General features: G+C 47.3%; 1 protein-coding gene across 1 annotated transcript in view; it reads right to left on the bottom strand.

Annotated features, from left to right (window-relative positions):
• Window positions 1-2,459: 2,459 nt before the first annotated feature.
• RCOR1 (REST corepressor 1) overlaps window positions 2,460-15,669 on the bottom strand; it is a 130,527-nt gene continuing 117,317 nt past the window's right edge. Inside the window, exons 8-12 of the mRNA XM_050954193.1 lie at window positions 12,882-13,076; window positions 11,559-11,636; window positions 10,711-10,768; window positions 9,939-10,168; window positions 2,460-7,253 (exon numbers count right to left, since the gene is read on the bottom strand). Of these exons, the coding sequence (XP_050810150.1) occupies window positions 7,212-7,253; window positions 9,939-10,168; window positions 10,711-10,768; window positions 11,559-11,636; window positions 12,882-13,076 (603 nt within the window). The 3' untranslated portion in view covers window positions 2,460-7,211. The remainder of the gene's footprint in view (window positions 7,254-9,938; window positions 10,169-10,710; window positions 10,769-11,558; window positions 11,637-12,881; window positions 13,077-15,669) is intronic.

Here is a 15,669-nt window from a genome sequence, read left to right as displayed (position 1 = left end):
CCGGAAGGAGCGGCTGAGGGTGTCCGCCAAACCGTTCTGCTCCCCCGGAAGGTAGAAAGCCGTCAGGTGGGTCGCATTGTGGACGCAGAAATCCCACCGCGCGAGGGCTTCCCTGCACAGGGGAGAGGAGAGTGCACTCCCGTTTGTTGATATAAAAGACTTCTGACGTGTTGTCTGAGAGGACTGAAACACATCTGCTGGCCAGGTGGGACCGGAAGGTCAAACAAGCCAGGCGAACCGCTCTCAGCTCCCTGACATTGATATGCAACTCAAGGTCCTCCGGCGACCACAAGCCCTGCGTCCTGAGGTGTCCCAGGTGCGCTCCCCAACCCAGATCTGAGGCATCCATTACCAGAGAGAAGGAGGGTTGAGAGGCAGCGAAGGGGACACCCATGCACACTTTTTGCGGGTCGAGCCACCACCGCAGCGAGCTTAGCACCAAGTGTGGAATGGACACCACTGAGTCCAAGGGGTCCCTGGCCGGGCAATATACTTTCGCTAACCAGGACTGTAGCAGGCGAAGCCGGAGTCTGGCATGGTTTACCACATAGGTGCACGCCGCAATGTGACCCAACAGCCGGAGGCAGATTTGCGCCGTGGTAATCGGGGCACGGTGCAGTCCGAAGATGAGCTTGGAAATCGCACGGAACCTGGATTCCGGCAGGTACGCTCTGGCGTGAGTGGAGTCCAGAACTGCTCCTATGAACTCTATTCGTTGCATCGGACACAGGGTAGACTTGGCTTCATTCAAGAGGAGGCTGAGATTGAGAAAGGTCCGCCTGATGAACACCACCTGGGTCTCCACCTGCTCCTTGGAGCAGCCCTTTATGAGCCAGTCGTCCAGGTAGGGGAATACCTGGATGCCCTGCCTGTGCAGACAGGCCGCCACGATTGCCATGCACTTCGTGAAGACCCTTGGAGTGGCTGACAGGCCGAACGGGAGCACCATGAACTGCAGATGGGTGTCGGCCATGACAAACCTGAGGTACCGACGGTGTCGGGGAATTATGGCAATGTGGAAATAAGCGTCCTTTAAGTCAAGGGCGGCATACCAATCTCCTGGATCCAGGGAGGGAATAATTGAAGACAGAGAGACCATGTGGAACTTGAGCTTTCGTACAAACTTATTCAGCCGCCGCAAGTCTAGGATAGGTCTCAGGCCCCCTTTCACCTTCGGTATTGGGAAATACCGGGAGTAGAAGCCTTTGCCCCTGAGCTCCCGAGAGACTTCCTCCACCGCCCCCTGCCTCCATGAGGGACTTCACTTCTTGACTTAGAAGTTGCTCGTGAGATGGGTCCCTGAAGAGGGACGGGGAGGAGGGCTGGTGGGGTGGGAGGGAGGAGAACTGAATAGAACATCCCCTCTCTACCATGTGTAGCACCCAGCTGTCGGAACCAGGCACAGTAGAAGGCAGACAGACGTGATCCAAAGGTAGGGGTAGAAGGATCCAGAGAGTCTCAATAGGTAGGTCACCCTCGTCAGTACCATCAAATAGGGGGTCTAGGCCCCGATGGTGGTCTCGACTGACCAGACGCCTGGCCAGAGGGGTGGCGTTGGTGACTTCTTCTGCCATTTCTGCCCCACCTGTGCCCCAGCTCCTGGCGAGTCTGAGGCTGGTAGGGGTGTGGGGCCATCTGCGGCCTGAAATGCTTGCACTGGGTCGCAGGGGTATGCAAGCCCAGCGAGGCCCTCGAGTCCTTTAGGCTATGCAGATGCTTGTTTGTCTTTTCTGAAAACAATATCTGCCCCTCGAAGGGGAGGTCTTGAATGGTCTGCTGGTCTTCATAGGGCAGGCCCAAGACCTGGAGCTAGGCTCCCCGCCGCATAACCAGGCCCGTGGCCAGGGTGTGTGAGGCTGAGTCCGCTGCATCTAGGGCAGCCTGGAGAGAGGCTCGGCTTCCTCTCCTCCATCAGGGCCGAAAACTGACCTCGAGTCCTGGGGAAGGAGCTCCATAAACTTTGACATGGCTGAACACGTGTTATGACCATATCAGCTTACAATTGCCTGTTGGCTGGCAATGCAGATTTGTCGGCCTGCCGTGGAGTACACTTTTCTGCCGAAGAGGTTGAGTCTTTTAGCGTCCCTGCTCTTTGGTGTTGACCCCTGAAACCCCTGATGCTTCCATTGGTTAGCCGCATCCACCACCAGGGAAGTCCGGGGGGCGGGAGGGGTTTGGTGTTTAAGTGTTCGTGCCCTTCAGAGGGGACGAAATAGCGCCGCTCCATTCTCTTGGCAGTAGGGGCCAGTGAGGCTGGCGTTTGACATAAGGTGTGGGACGTATCCGCTATGGTCTTTATCAACGGGAGAGCCACCCTTGATGGCCCTGAGGGAGCCAGGATGTCTACTATAGGGTCCGCGTCCACCTCGATTTCCTCAGCTTGGACTGCGAGGCTCTGAGCTGCTCGCCAGAGCAGTTGTTGGAGGATTCCAGGGCCAGGGCCAGGGCCAGGGCCAGGGCCAGGGCCGCAGCTGTGCCCGAGACCGCTTCGTCCAGGGAGGAAGACGAGGAAATTATATGGATCGGCCCTTCCTCTGGTGCATGCAGTCCTTCGGGGTCCTGCAGCAGACGTACTGTGGTTGCGGGGCTGGTTCTGATTCTAAATGCGGCACCGTGACCGGTACCAGGGTCGCCAGTGAGCGGCTTGGCGTATCGGGCGGTGCCTGCTGAGCCCGAACGGTAACCGCTGCCCGTTTAAGGGGTGCTGAACTTGGATATGGCACATCCCTGCCCGGCAACGGTGCTGGTGGAGAAGGCAGCTGCGCCAGGGCCACCGACGCCAAGGAGACCGAGGCCGACCTTGTTCGAGGACCAAACGCCTGGCCTAACGACTGGTCGTAGGCCAGGGGGTCCAAAACGGCCACTGTGAGGGCAGATGCCATTGCTGCTGCCACTGTGGGTAACGCTGGTGGCTTGCCCCCGAAACCGATCTCCTGCTCTGCAACCGGCTGGAGCAGTAGGAGTCTGCCTCTGAGTCTGAAGTCTCTGAGTATGAGGACCTGGGGGGAACAGCACCTGGTGCCATTGGAGAGCGATGCTGAGGAGGCGGGGAACCTCTTATCTGGTCCGGTGCTGCCTTAGTGGTGCGGGGAGGGAGGCGACAGCATGGTCGACTTGCCCCTGGATTGTACTGGGGGACGGGCCGCGGTAGGCAACTCCCTATGGTGCGGGGAGGCTGGCGCCGGGAGTCCCATCAAGTCTGAGGCCTCCTCGAACGCCTCCGGTGTCGAAGGGAGCTGCAAGTCTCCACTGAGGTCCAGGGATCTAGGCCAGTCCGGACTTGACCGCCCTCTCTGCGGTGCAGGAGTCAACGGAGCAGCTGGGGTCTGTAGCCCAGCTTGTCCGTTTGCACCTGCGGACGGTGTCGGTCTCGAGTCCTGGTGGGGTGACCGTTCCCTCACCAGTGGTCTCTTAGTGGGCACCAGCGACAGTGAGCGGTGCCCCACTGAGGCCGACTTCCTATGACCCGACTCCATCCGGTGCCGGGTTTTAGACGACTTGGGCTGGGCCCTAAGTCCTGATGCCGGGGCTCTCCGCACCGAGGAAGACGTGCTGGGCACCGCCTCGGCCGGTTCCAGGTCCGAGGGTGGCCGCAGGGCAGCCTCCATCAGGAGGACTCTAAGTCTTTGACCTCTGTCTTTGAGAGTTCTCGGACGGAAAACTCTGCAGATAGAGCACCGGTCCTTTTGGTGGCTCTCTCCGAGGCACCTCAAACAAGCAGAGTGCAGGTCACTCTTGGGCACGATTTTCCCACAGTCCTTGCAGAGTTTAAACCCGGGAGACCTGGGCATTCCCCAGCAGGTAATGAAACTTGCGGGGAGGGAGGGACCCCCCCAACTACCAAGGACTATATACAATGACCTAAGTAAACTAACTATAACGTAACTATGTACACGGACTATACACAAGGATAGGACACTGCTAACTTGCTATGAGCAAGAGAAGTTCCAGCTAGCCGTCACCGGCGGTAAGAAGGAACTGAGGGGGTGGAGGGTCAGTGGGCCCCTTTATAGGGCGCCATAGTGGCACCACTCCAGGGGGCGCCAGGGCTGACCCTACGGACGCTGCTAGGGGAAAATCTTCCTGCTGGCATGCACGCGGCGCGCGCACACCTACCTTGAATGGACATGAACAACCACTCGAAGAAGAAAAAAGTTATCTAGCACTTTACACAGCTACATAAAATTAAATAGAACAAATGTAATTTGTTTATGTATATGTAATACACTTTTATATCTTTAAGATTTCTAAAACTAAAAGTTAAACTATCATTTGCTTTAACAATACCATATTTTTGCACAATAACTTATACTTAGGAGAAATAAATTCCCATATTCCACAAAATATATATAATTATAACATTCACATTGATAGTTTCAGAAAACAAAATTTAAGTGAATATTACATCTTATGCAGTAATCTTTGTGGACCCTTCTAATCAGAATGCAACCAGTTGATGTATCTAATGCTTGATCCATTAAAAGAAAAAAAAGGGGGGAGGGGAGAAGGTCTTCATATAAACAAGACCAAACCATTTAAACTTTCAAAGCTAAAATGATTTCTTGTATTTAAAAACATAATAGGTAAGAGAATAATGAAACCTAACGAAGTTAAAAATACAGGACTATATTGTATGTATAAGACTACAAGAAGATAGTAGTCCTCCAAAACAGAATGACAACTTTTTTCTTCCTGATATCAAATGAATTATACATGCTATTTTCCTTTGGGGAGAAAGCCAAAATACAACTTTTCTGATCATAAGTTTGCCAGACTTGGTGGGAAGTAGGAGGTGATCGTGCAAGACCAACTCTACAGGAGACACTTGGGCAAGGTCTACACCACAAACGCTTGTTGGTATAATAATGTCTGTTAGTTTTGTTTGTTGCTCTGAGGTGAGGTAGACAGAAAATCGGGCTATGCCCCCCTCACCACGAGATCCAACCCTTCTCTATGGCCCCACTCCCTCCTGCTCCTCAGTTAAATGCTGGCAGCTCTTCTTCCCCCCAAAGCCCAGCCCCATGGCCAGGCTGGAAGCCTGAGCTGGGCAATGCGGGGCAGCTGTTGCACTGGCTGGTATCATGGTATGATTGGCCACAGCGCTCTCCCATCTCCTCTTGCTGCTCCTCAGCTCCCCACTGCCCTTTGACTGCTCATAGCCTGTAAGAGCTGCCCGGGCAGGGGGATTCAGCTCCAGGGCCGACAGAGCCCGTGGGGAACAGCGAGTGCACGGGGCCCCAGGAGCCAGGGCTGGAACAAGTCAGCCTAGACCATGGGGAGCCCTGGATCCACCACCTGCCCTGGGTAGCTCACCCCAGCGGGCAGGAACACAGCCCAAGGCTGCTCTCAGGCACCCCAGACCCTTGCCCAGGCTTACTTCTGTGCTGTTGCTGGCAGTGGTGCTGCCTTCAGAGATGGGTGGCTGGAGAGCAGCAGCTGCTGGCTGGGAGCCAAGCTCTGAAAGTAGCACTGCCAGCAACAGAAGTATCTGTGTAAGGTTTCACCTTTGCACTGGGAGGGGTGGCTACAGAGGGGCTAAGGCAAATTTTGGGTTGCGCCTCTTCCCCTTTTAATTGCATATTTTGGTTCTGAAAATGAAAGTGATGCGCACTGTAGAGCAGCAGCTCCCAAACTTCACTGCTTCCTGTATCATCATCTTTAAAAAAAAAAAACTAAAATAAAAAAACCCTTAAGTGAATGGATGGAACATCAAGCAAATATACCAGAAGTGGTACACAAACCATAGCTTGAGAACTCCTGCTTTAGAGGGACTGAAATCGCTTTCAAAACCAAAGTGGGTCAAACTTGCAATGATATAGGGAAACCAGTTGTATCTTCCCAGGGCATTATTCTTGGCTCACTACATCAGTTGTTTCTCAACCTTTCTGATACCAGAGACCTGCTTGCTACCTTCCTAAAATGTGTCAGAGAAATCTCAGGACCAGCAAGGAGGCTGTCACGGACCGGTGCCAGTCTATGGACAGGTTGCTCAGAAACACTGCACTAGATTAATCAGATCACTTCCAGGTCCTGTACAGTATTGAGAAAGGGGATCAGGGTGACAAAAGGGGGAACAATACAGAACTGAATGAGGTCAATGAGATGGTCCTTGTCCTCCTCCATGCACGGTCTCCTCCAAGTCTGAAATCTACATTTTAGGGTTGCACTTTCACGTCAACCCTTCCCCACCCTTCCACTGAGATGAAGAATTTGGTGGTTTTGGCAACCTCAGTGCTCTGAAGAGGACGACGATGACGACACTGGAATAAAGTGACTGTATGGTAGCCTAATTTACAAAAAAAGGACATTCCAAAGGGAGAAGAACCAGCTAAAGTTGTTTTGACTTAATCCCAGGGAGAGTCAGGAAAAAGGAAGTTGCGTGGCACTCACTTAAAAAGTTACAATGTGAATGCCGAATGCCATGGGTTATATATTGTATCTGACAGATTTCAGGTTACATATTCCCTTTTACACTAAATAAAAGCTATTAAAATATCCAGGAATAAAACACTCAACCAGTTAGTGAGCTTTCTATGAAGCAAGAACATGTACAAATACAGAGTAAAAAAGGAATTGCACCAACCAGAAGCGTAATGAGTTATGTTTACAACTGTAGACAGACCCCAACCTTCGGAATAACCTTTCACATCACTTTGCATTATTTAAGAATGCTTGCTAAAATGCCCTGTAATTGCAGAGTATGATGCCATTGGCATGTGCATAAGCCTCTCCTTTATAGAAAGCTCACTAATAATAGTGTCATTGTAAGAATAATAATTACTTTATACAGGAAGCAGAGATCACAAGGCCATGCAGCAATATGTACTTATACCCTATGGAGAGGACCAAGTATTATAAGAGCTCCTACTGTGTAGCATTAGTGTGGGGCTGCTAACACCGGAGTTCCTTGCTGTGCAGACTTGCCAGATTTTACCCACAGGTGTAACTGGTTCTAGAAGTCCCCGTGCTTAAGCAGGACACTGATGAAATGGAGCGCTATCTGGGAGCTTTTGAAAGAAAGTGAGGCAGTATGGAGGAACGAGGAAAAATTAAGGCAGATGTAGCACAGGACTGGAAGCGTTTGCCTTTTTTTGGTAATAGCTGCTTGTCCACATAGATATGATGCAGATGGCTGTCTGAGGTTTGCTAATACCTGATATCCTGGATAACACAGTAGTCAAACACAAATTGTTCTAGGCTACACGAGCTTCTCATGAAGCAGATGCATATCTGACATCAAGAACAGAAGTAGCCTAGAGGGAAAAAGAAGAAACATTTGTTTAACTGTACACACACACTTCCAAATTTCTCTTGAAGTGTAAGATACTGAAAGCAAAGACAGACAACTCTGACATACAGCAAGGAGAGAGCAGCATCCTTTGCTCTGAGATGAAACAGGACTTGTCAGCAGATTGTAAATAAAAGCTAAACTCACCACTAAGGCCACTTTATTGTCAGTGATTTCACAGGAAGCATAAAGGTGACTGTTTGCCATGAAAAAACAATTCCATGGAAAACCAAGGAAGAATGGATTACTCACCTTAGATGTGTTGGCACACATGCTCCATGTGCCCCAGATCAGAAATGTTTCCTTAGCAATGTCCGTATGGTCTGTGCATACACCCCTGCTCTCCTCGTGCTCTGCACCAAGAGAACAGAGGGGACTGCCAGATCCTCCGCCATTTTGTTTCTTCTCTACTGTCAGTTCACAGGAAGGGAAAACCAGGCAGTGACAAAGAGCGCTATCCAACCCTCCTATACACGGGGCAATAAACGTGCCTTTAAGAACTCAGGTTACCACAAGGCAAGAAACCCATCCTTCTGTGAGTGATTGTTGTTGTGTGTAGTGTGCTTCAGGTGCTTCACAAGCTACATCTCTTTAAAGAAGATGGGTGCCTGGAACCTTATGACACAATACACTGTAGAACTCCCCTACCTAGAGAAGCAGTTGCTTACACCAGTGCATAATGCCTAGAAGTGGTGTGAACAGAACTCCAAGTCGCTGTCTGCTGATGTCAGTAAAAGGGACATCACTAAGGGAAGCGATCGATGCTGCCTGAGCTCTAGTTGAACACACACTCATGCCCTGCCTTTGAGGAGACATTTATCTCATAGCAGAGAAGGATGCTCCCTGAGATCCATTTAGTATTTGGGAGGAAGTGACCTCTCCTTTCACACACACTACGAATGACAGAGTCTAGGACAGTGGTTCTCAACCAGGAGTACGTGTACCCCTGGGAGTACGCAGAGGTCTTCCACGGGGTACTCAACTCATCTAGATATTTGCCTAGTTTTAAAACAGGCTACATAAAAAGCACTAGCAAAGTCAGAACAAACTAAAATTTCACACAGACAAAACAAGAAAGTAAGCAGATTTTCAGTAATCGTGTGCTGTGACTCTTTTGGATTTGTATGTCTGATTTTGTAAGCAAGTAGTTTTTAAGTGAGGTGAAACTTGGGGTATGTAAGAGTAATTGGACTCCTGAAAGGGGTACAGTAGTCTGGAAAGATCTAGGAGGCTTTTGAAAAGATTTTATTCTTTGCGGCTAAGGTTTAAGAGCCCTATGCACATCCAGTGGAGCGTCATGCCACCTCATCCATGCTGGAATAAGGTTTTGGGTAAAATACACATAGATGGGTGCTTTGGTTGATGTGAAAGTCCACCACTATCTTAGTGATGAACTTCAGATGTAGTCCCATAGATACCTTGTCCCAGCCGAAAACTGTGTGGGTGGGGAGGGATGGGAGAGGTGGTCAGCCATGAGTGCACCTAGCTCCCTGACTCTTCTGGCCATCATGACCAAAAATGCTACCTTCATAGAAAGGGGTAGCAAGGAGCTGGATCTCAGGGGCTCAAGTGGTAACTTAGTAAAGGCTGATAAAACAAGGTCCAAGTTCCAGGCTGGTACAAGTCTCACCTTTGGATGGAAGACTTGAATCATACTCTCCAGGAAGCTGGTGGTGACTGGATGGGAAATAAAGCATAGGTGTCTGCCAGCGGATGAAAGGCACTGATGGCTGCCAGTTTTACCCTGGGTGAGCTAACAGCAGTCCTGGACAAAAGTTAGTCCAGTGTGCCCAGAATCTCTGCCTGTAATGCTGTAGTTCCTTGTCTGTTATATCACAATTTCAATCTTTCCCATTTTGCTTTGTAACCTTTCCTGGTAGAGTCCTATCAACCTTGCACAGGACAGCCTGGACATCAGCCAAAAAGGCCTTTTCTAACTGTGACATCCAAACAAATGCCATGCGCTCAGGTGAAATATGGCTGGGTTGGGGTGGCAAGTCTGTCCTTCATCCTGGGTTAATAGCTGACACATCAGGGGAAGACAGAGGAGATTGGGCGGACAGCTGAAAAGCATGGAGGGTACCAGAACTGTGAGGCCCATCCCAGTGCTAAGAGGATGGCTTGCACCTTGTCTTGTCCAATTGTCTTCAACATCTGATGTAAGAGGGAAATCTGCGTTTGTTGATCCCAGGGCCCTGACCATTGCATCACTCAGAAAGCTTGTGCTACAAGTAAGGTTTCCATCTTAGAAATTTACACCTGAGTCCAAAAAACCAAACCCTAGACTAGGAGCTAAGGAATTTAAGTTCAGCTGAAGCACCCAACTGAGTTACAGAAAGGAATGAAGGTGACAGGGTGCCAATGACAGTCAGATATTGTCAGAGCCTGCAAATTAGGAGGTCTCTTATCACCTTAAGTTACACCTGGAATTCCCAATATTGTCACTGGGAACTGCATACACAGGGGAAATCTGCTCAAATAGTTTATTTCATGTGTGTATATACATATACATACACACATATATATACACAAAAACAAGTTGATTGAATGCTGTGAAAAATGGCTGTTAGCAGTTTGGACTTCATTTATATATTTGAACCTAAAAGCAAGCAGCATTTTACAGTCCCAAACTCTTTAGTCACAGATTTACCTCATTTTCCTCTTCTGACATTTTAGTGGAATTATCAGGCGATTTTACAGGCTTCTGGTTACTAGGTCCATTCGTCTCCTCTTTGCCATGTTCTGCTTCCCACTCCTGTAGAACTTCATCTATGTTGAAACGACGCCGGTAACTTACAAAAAAATGTTTCACTTGCACCACAGATTTATTTCCAATCACATCAGAGATTGCCTGGAAATCTCGGCCATACTTCCTGATTGCTGAAAACAGAAGAAGTAGAATTATATAAAAACAGTGAGAATAGCTAGAGATGGGCATGAGCCACGATACAATGATCCAATGCTGAATTTCCCCCAAGTTTGGGTCATCTCTGGTTACACCACCAAGAAAGATGGTACAAAGTTGGGAGTGGGAGAAAGATGGATGGTAGAAGAGTTGGGAGCGGAGACAGAAAGAGAGAGGCAGAGTTGTATATAAAAAGGAGTCACATAGGATGAGCCAAACCAGAAGTCCTAAACCCACCAAATCGACCTGTGAGTTAGATAGATGTACAAGCAGCCTGGCAGTGACTGCACTAAGAGCGTCACCGTCTAGAAGCAGGTGAGTGATCTGTTTGCCCAAATGAACACTGCATGTCATGTATCATAAAAGGGAAGGAGTGTTAACCCCTCCTTCTTTGGCAAAAATATAAACTAATGTCAAGATTTTCCATTAGCCACAGAAGGAGAAATCCCAGCTTGACGTGCCATAGGGTTCAATTGTACGTCACCTGCTCAAGTAGGAAAGATTTATAGTTCCATACCTTGCACAGCAAGAAGCTGCTCATCTGTAGTCCAACGTGCATTAAATTTCTGAACGACCTAGGTGTCAAACAAAGTAATTCATTTCCTTAAGCAATGGACTTCTACTCATATCTGAGTTTGTAAATTCTTGTATGAATGCAGTAATTAACTAATTGCTAGATCCTTCAAACATGGTATATTTCTTCCTATTAAAATATTGCATTATTCCTTTTAGCAACAAAGGGAATCAATTCAGTTAACTGACAAATAAATTGATTCCATAGTTAACTGTTAACACAATACAGAATTGTGGGGCTTGGTCCATACTCTGAGTGCAGGACTGGGAGTTAGGCATTCCTCTTTTTATTCACTGGCATTGCCCACCAACTCCCTCTGTGATCTCAGTCAAGTCTCTTATACCCTGATTATTAGAGGTGCCAAGTACCCCTATCTCCCATTAACTATGATGGAAATTGTGGGTGCTCAGCAGTTCTGTCAGTCACACCACTAAATTCTCTGGTCAGTCCTCCAGTCTGTGGAATGGGCTAATAATTACCTCTCTCAGAAGGGTGTTACAACAATACTCTGAAAACAAATATGGCGAGTGTGAAGTATTATCAGCAATCTGAATGTTTACATTTGAGATAAGTTTTACAACCAGTCAAATACGGATTTAAAACTGTTACCCTTCTCCACCCTCCCCTCCCGCAAAGACCAATTACCGTTAGATTGGTCTCAGGGTTAGCTGGCAGTAGATAGAATGATTGTATCTACATAGTGCCAGCTCTGACATTTAAGCAAGAATTAGGACCTGCTATTGGGAAATGCAGAAGGAGATGCATACATAGCAGTGTGTGACCTGGCATACCTCTGGAAGTCTGTACTGTTCTATTCCACCTTCAAGTTTTTCTTTGAGAGCGCTATTTGTCTGCTTGATATTTTGAATCTGGAGGAGGGGGAGAGAAAATGGAGCAGTGACTTTCAGCAAGGATAAAAATGTTTCAATAAGCCCTGTATCAGCCACCCTGGCAAACACCCTACCAGCTTGACTTTGCAGTTCTCCCTGCATCCTCTTTTATGAAAGGAGATTCTCATCTGTACCCCAAGTACAAGAAACATCTGGGGCGATTATTAAATGTATCTACACCATAAGCTTTTTGGACCAGGGTCTGTTTCTTATTGTATATATGTACAGTGCCCAGCACAATGGGACCCCATCCTCTGTTAGCCCTTGGTACTACCTTAAAACAACAACAAACATGACAGTAATTCAACGCTAACAATGACTATAGTAGTTTGAAAGGGACCTGAACCGGCTCTAAATTCTGAAGTCAGGGGAGAGTTCAGATCAAGGACATAGGCAAAAGATCTAAACCCAGGATGTGATTCATTAGCACTTCTGACTTGGCTATCAGATGTTCAGAAAACATTTGCCATTAATCAGCTGAAGACTGATCTACTGGCAGTGCAGAAATACGTGGGGAAGCTTGCCCAGTGCCTGCCTGCAGAAAGCACATGTCAAACCACAGGAGAATCTCAGCTCTGTATTTTAGGCTGATGCCAACACTTACAAAAGGTGAAGGTCTAATTAAAAAAAACTAAACAAAAACCCCACCGTCTCCCCTGATGCACAGACTCCACAGACTCAAAGTGAAGAATTGTGTGTTTGCCCAATGCAGAGTTCAGCTCCATCAGGGCTTCTTGTCTGCCAGCATGCAGGGGTGGCGGGGACTGAAGAGATGCAACAGGGCTGCAGGAGATGTCACAGAACAGATCTATAGCCAGAAGTGGAGAGTGGCTCTGGCTATTCCAAAGGTGACATGAGAAAATTGTGAAGAAAAACTAAATACGGTAGATGCAAAGTAGTTACTGTTGGAAAATACACAACCCAACGCAAAATTCAGGTTCAAAAACATGAGCAACACCAGGTTACAAGACAAAAGGCTCAAACTCTATGGATCAAAATGAACTATTCCTTGCTGCTTTGCAACTACAAAACCACATTTCAACAGTACTGGGCTAATTCACTTTGGTAGGCTGTCAGATTGTTAATTAAGCCACATCCTGTTGTAAGGCATCACAGACACGCTATAAATCCCCAGTAACAACCCCATGTGGTGACTGACAGCAGCACCTTTACATTGATCAGATGACAAATCTATTCCTGAGCCGTCTTTGGAGTGGTTCCTACCTGTCGCTTGATTGAGACCAATTCCATATCCAGTTGTCTGAGCACAGTGGTAGCAGCAGTGGCGTTGGCAGAAACGGCCTCCACGTCCTCTTGAGAAAGGAACATTCCTTTGGGAGGTTTCCTCTTTGCTCGGTTTTTAGCCTGTGTACTGTGCTTCTCCTTCTTCACCGGAGGCAGTGTCTCAGGTGGTGGCACCTGGGAAGCAGACATTTTACACAAACTGTTCTCAAACGAAAGATAGACTCTCGATGAGACTGAAGTCAATGGGGTTTAGGCTTTTTAGCCTTTGAAAATTACATCTCGCCCTTCAGTTCTGGTGGAAAACAGAGTAAGTTGCAAAGTAACAGGAATTAAACTCCTTTGTGTGATAACATCATACTATGGGGCCTTATGATCACAAATAAATGATGCTACATTAATCTTTTCTACACAACAACACAGTTTTTCCAGGTACAGATATTTCTGTTGCTTTTTTAGTTGGCTTCCATTTCTGGTACAGGTGCTTAATCATCAGGTAAATGTCATGGCCAGGCCTCAATATGTCAGTTTAATTCATTTCCAAAAGGAAATTCAATTTGATGGGGTGAGGGTGGGTGATCACAACATAAGAGTTTATGGAGCAATTTCCTATGTGCCAGACACAGGGAAAAAACAAACACAACCCAATTTAAGACTGAACACAAGGGTTGAGGTGACTGCAAAGTAATTCTTAAGAACAATAATTTTAAGGAATTTTTACTCACTTTATTTTAGTACGGTGCTGACAAACAGAAGTTCCATTAGAAAGATACACAGTTCTGCCTGTCTGAGGAATTCAAACTAGAAAGATCTCTTTTTCGGGGAAGGAGGGAGATGGGGAGTATGATGGTAGCATGGAGAAGGGGATATATTAACCTCACATTTCTATAAAGAATTAGCTACCAAGCTAATCAATCTATTTTGACCCCAAAAAGCTACAACTATTTCCCCACCTGTGTCTATAATCAGAGATATCTTCTGGAAAACCACTAATTTTTCTAACTATTTCAGCTGTTTATTACATGGAAAAGTCATTTTATTACCCCTCACACTTCCCTCAAAAAGCACATTTGAATCTCTTTAACACTGTCAAAAAAGATCATATGTTAACTTGCAAAAAAAATCCTCCATCCTCAGATTAAAGTTGTTGTATAGGGGCTGGAATAGTGCCAAGAATATAAACTTTAAAAAAAAAAAGATATGAGACAGAAGAGGACCTAAAATTGCATTCCTGTATTTGCTCATCTGCAAGTTAAAACACTGGGTATGGGTCTGGTTAGTGACACCTTATAACTGCAAATCAGGAAGAAAGTTTCCTCACGCTGTGCAGTGTTCATTTGCTAATTAGAAATCTTTAAACACTGAACACAAATGCATGAAGGCGCACAGAGTGAGGATCCAAATCCATCAGGCCCTAAGCGCCTAAGCCAGCCCAAGAGCAAGAAGCTATTCTGCTTAGGAAAACTGCCTACAACAGATCTCCTTGCACAGGGGAAGTGGGAGAATAGCAAAAACACACTGCAATAGCCAGATAGATTTAATGATGGACCAGTGAGGCAAGTTTTGCATTCAGCTTTAGCTGAATAGTTTGAAGTGGATTAGAGGTTTCAGATTGGCGAGTATTTCATCTACATACAGAAATTCACAGGCCTGTGCATGAGTCTAGTACAATGGACTCAAGCTGCAGGATGACAACACCCAACAGCAGGACTCTCCCATGAGGTTGAACATCAAATGTACAGTAACTCCTCACTTAATGTTGTAGTTATGTTCCTGAAAAATGTGACTTTAAGCTAAACGATGCTATGTGAATCCAATTTCCCAATAAGAATTAATGTAAATGAGGGGATTAGGTTCCAGGGAATTTTTCTTCATCAGACAAAAGATTTTTCTATTATATATTTTACACACATACACACACACACAGGTACACAGTGATGATGACTGTGAAACTTGGTTGAGGTGGAGGAGTCAGAGGGTGGGATATTTCCCAGGGAATGCCTTACTGCTAAATGATGAACTAGCAATTGGCTGAGCCCTCAAGGGTTAACTCTCACATTCTACAAGGCAGCAGGAATGGAGGGAGGGGACATAGCACCGCAGAAAGAGAGGTGGGGGTTTGGGGGTGAGAGAGAGAGATGCACAATTCCCTTTAAGTACACTGTCTTGTTAATTAGATCAGATTGCTGAGACCACAGCTGCTGCCAGCAAGCTCCCTCTGTCCTGAGTCCCCTCTGCTCTATGGAAGATGGAGTAAGCAGGGTGCAGGAGTAGCAGGGAGGGGGAGACCCTGACATTAGCCCCCCTCTTCCTCTCCCCCCCTCCCCCGCAAGGCAAGAAGGAGTCTCGAGGAGCAGCTCCAAGGCAGAGGGCAGGAGCAGCACATGGCAGTTGGAAGAGGGACAGCTGCAACTGCTAGCCTGCTGGGCAACTGCTGCACAGGGAACTTACGGGAGCTGGGAGCTCACAGAGGGAGCTAATGGGGGGCTGCCGGTCCACCCTGGTTCCAAGCCCCCACCAGCTAGCTACGCCTTCCAGCAAGTAGTGGACAAAGCAGGTGCCTGCCAAACAACGTTAGAAGGGACCACTGCACAACTTTAAACGGGCATGTTCCCTAATTGATCAGCAACGTAACAATGAAACAACATTAACCAGGATGACTTTAAGTGAGGAGTTACTGTATATTCCTTTGTAAGCGTAAGCAACTTCAGACTGTTATTCTACTGAGTTCACACAATATGTAGCTGCTCTTTATTATGGACAAGTTGTC

Source organism: Gopherus flavomarginatus, chromosome 5 (assembly GCF_025201925.1).
Source record: "Gopherus flavomarginatus isolate rGopFla2 chromosome 5, rGopFla2.mat.asm, whole genome shotgun sequence".
Taxonomy (NCBI): domain Eukaryota; kingdom Metazoa; phylum Chordata; order Testudines; family Testudinidae; genus Gopherus; species Gopherus flavomarginatus.
This window is presented reverse-complemented; position numbering and strand designations above follow the sequence as displayed.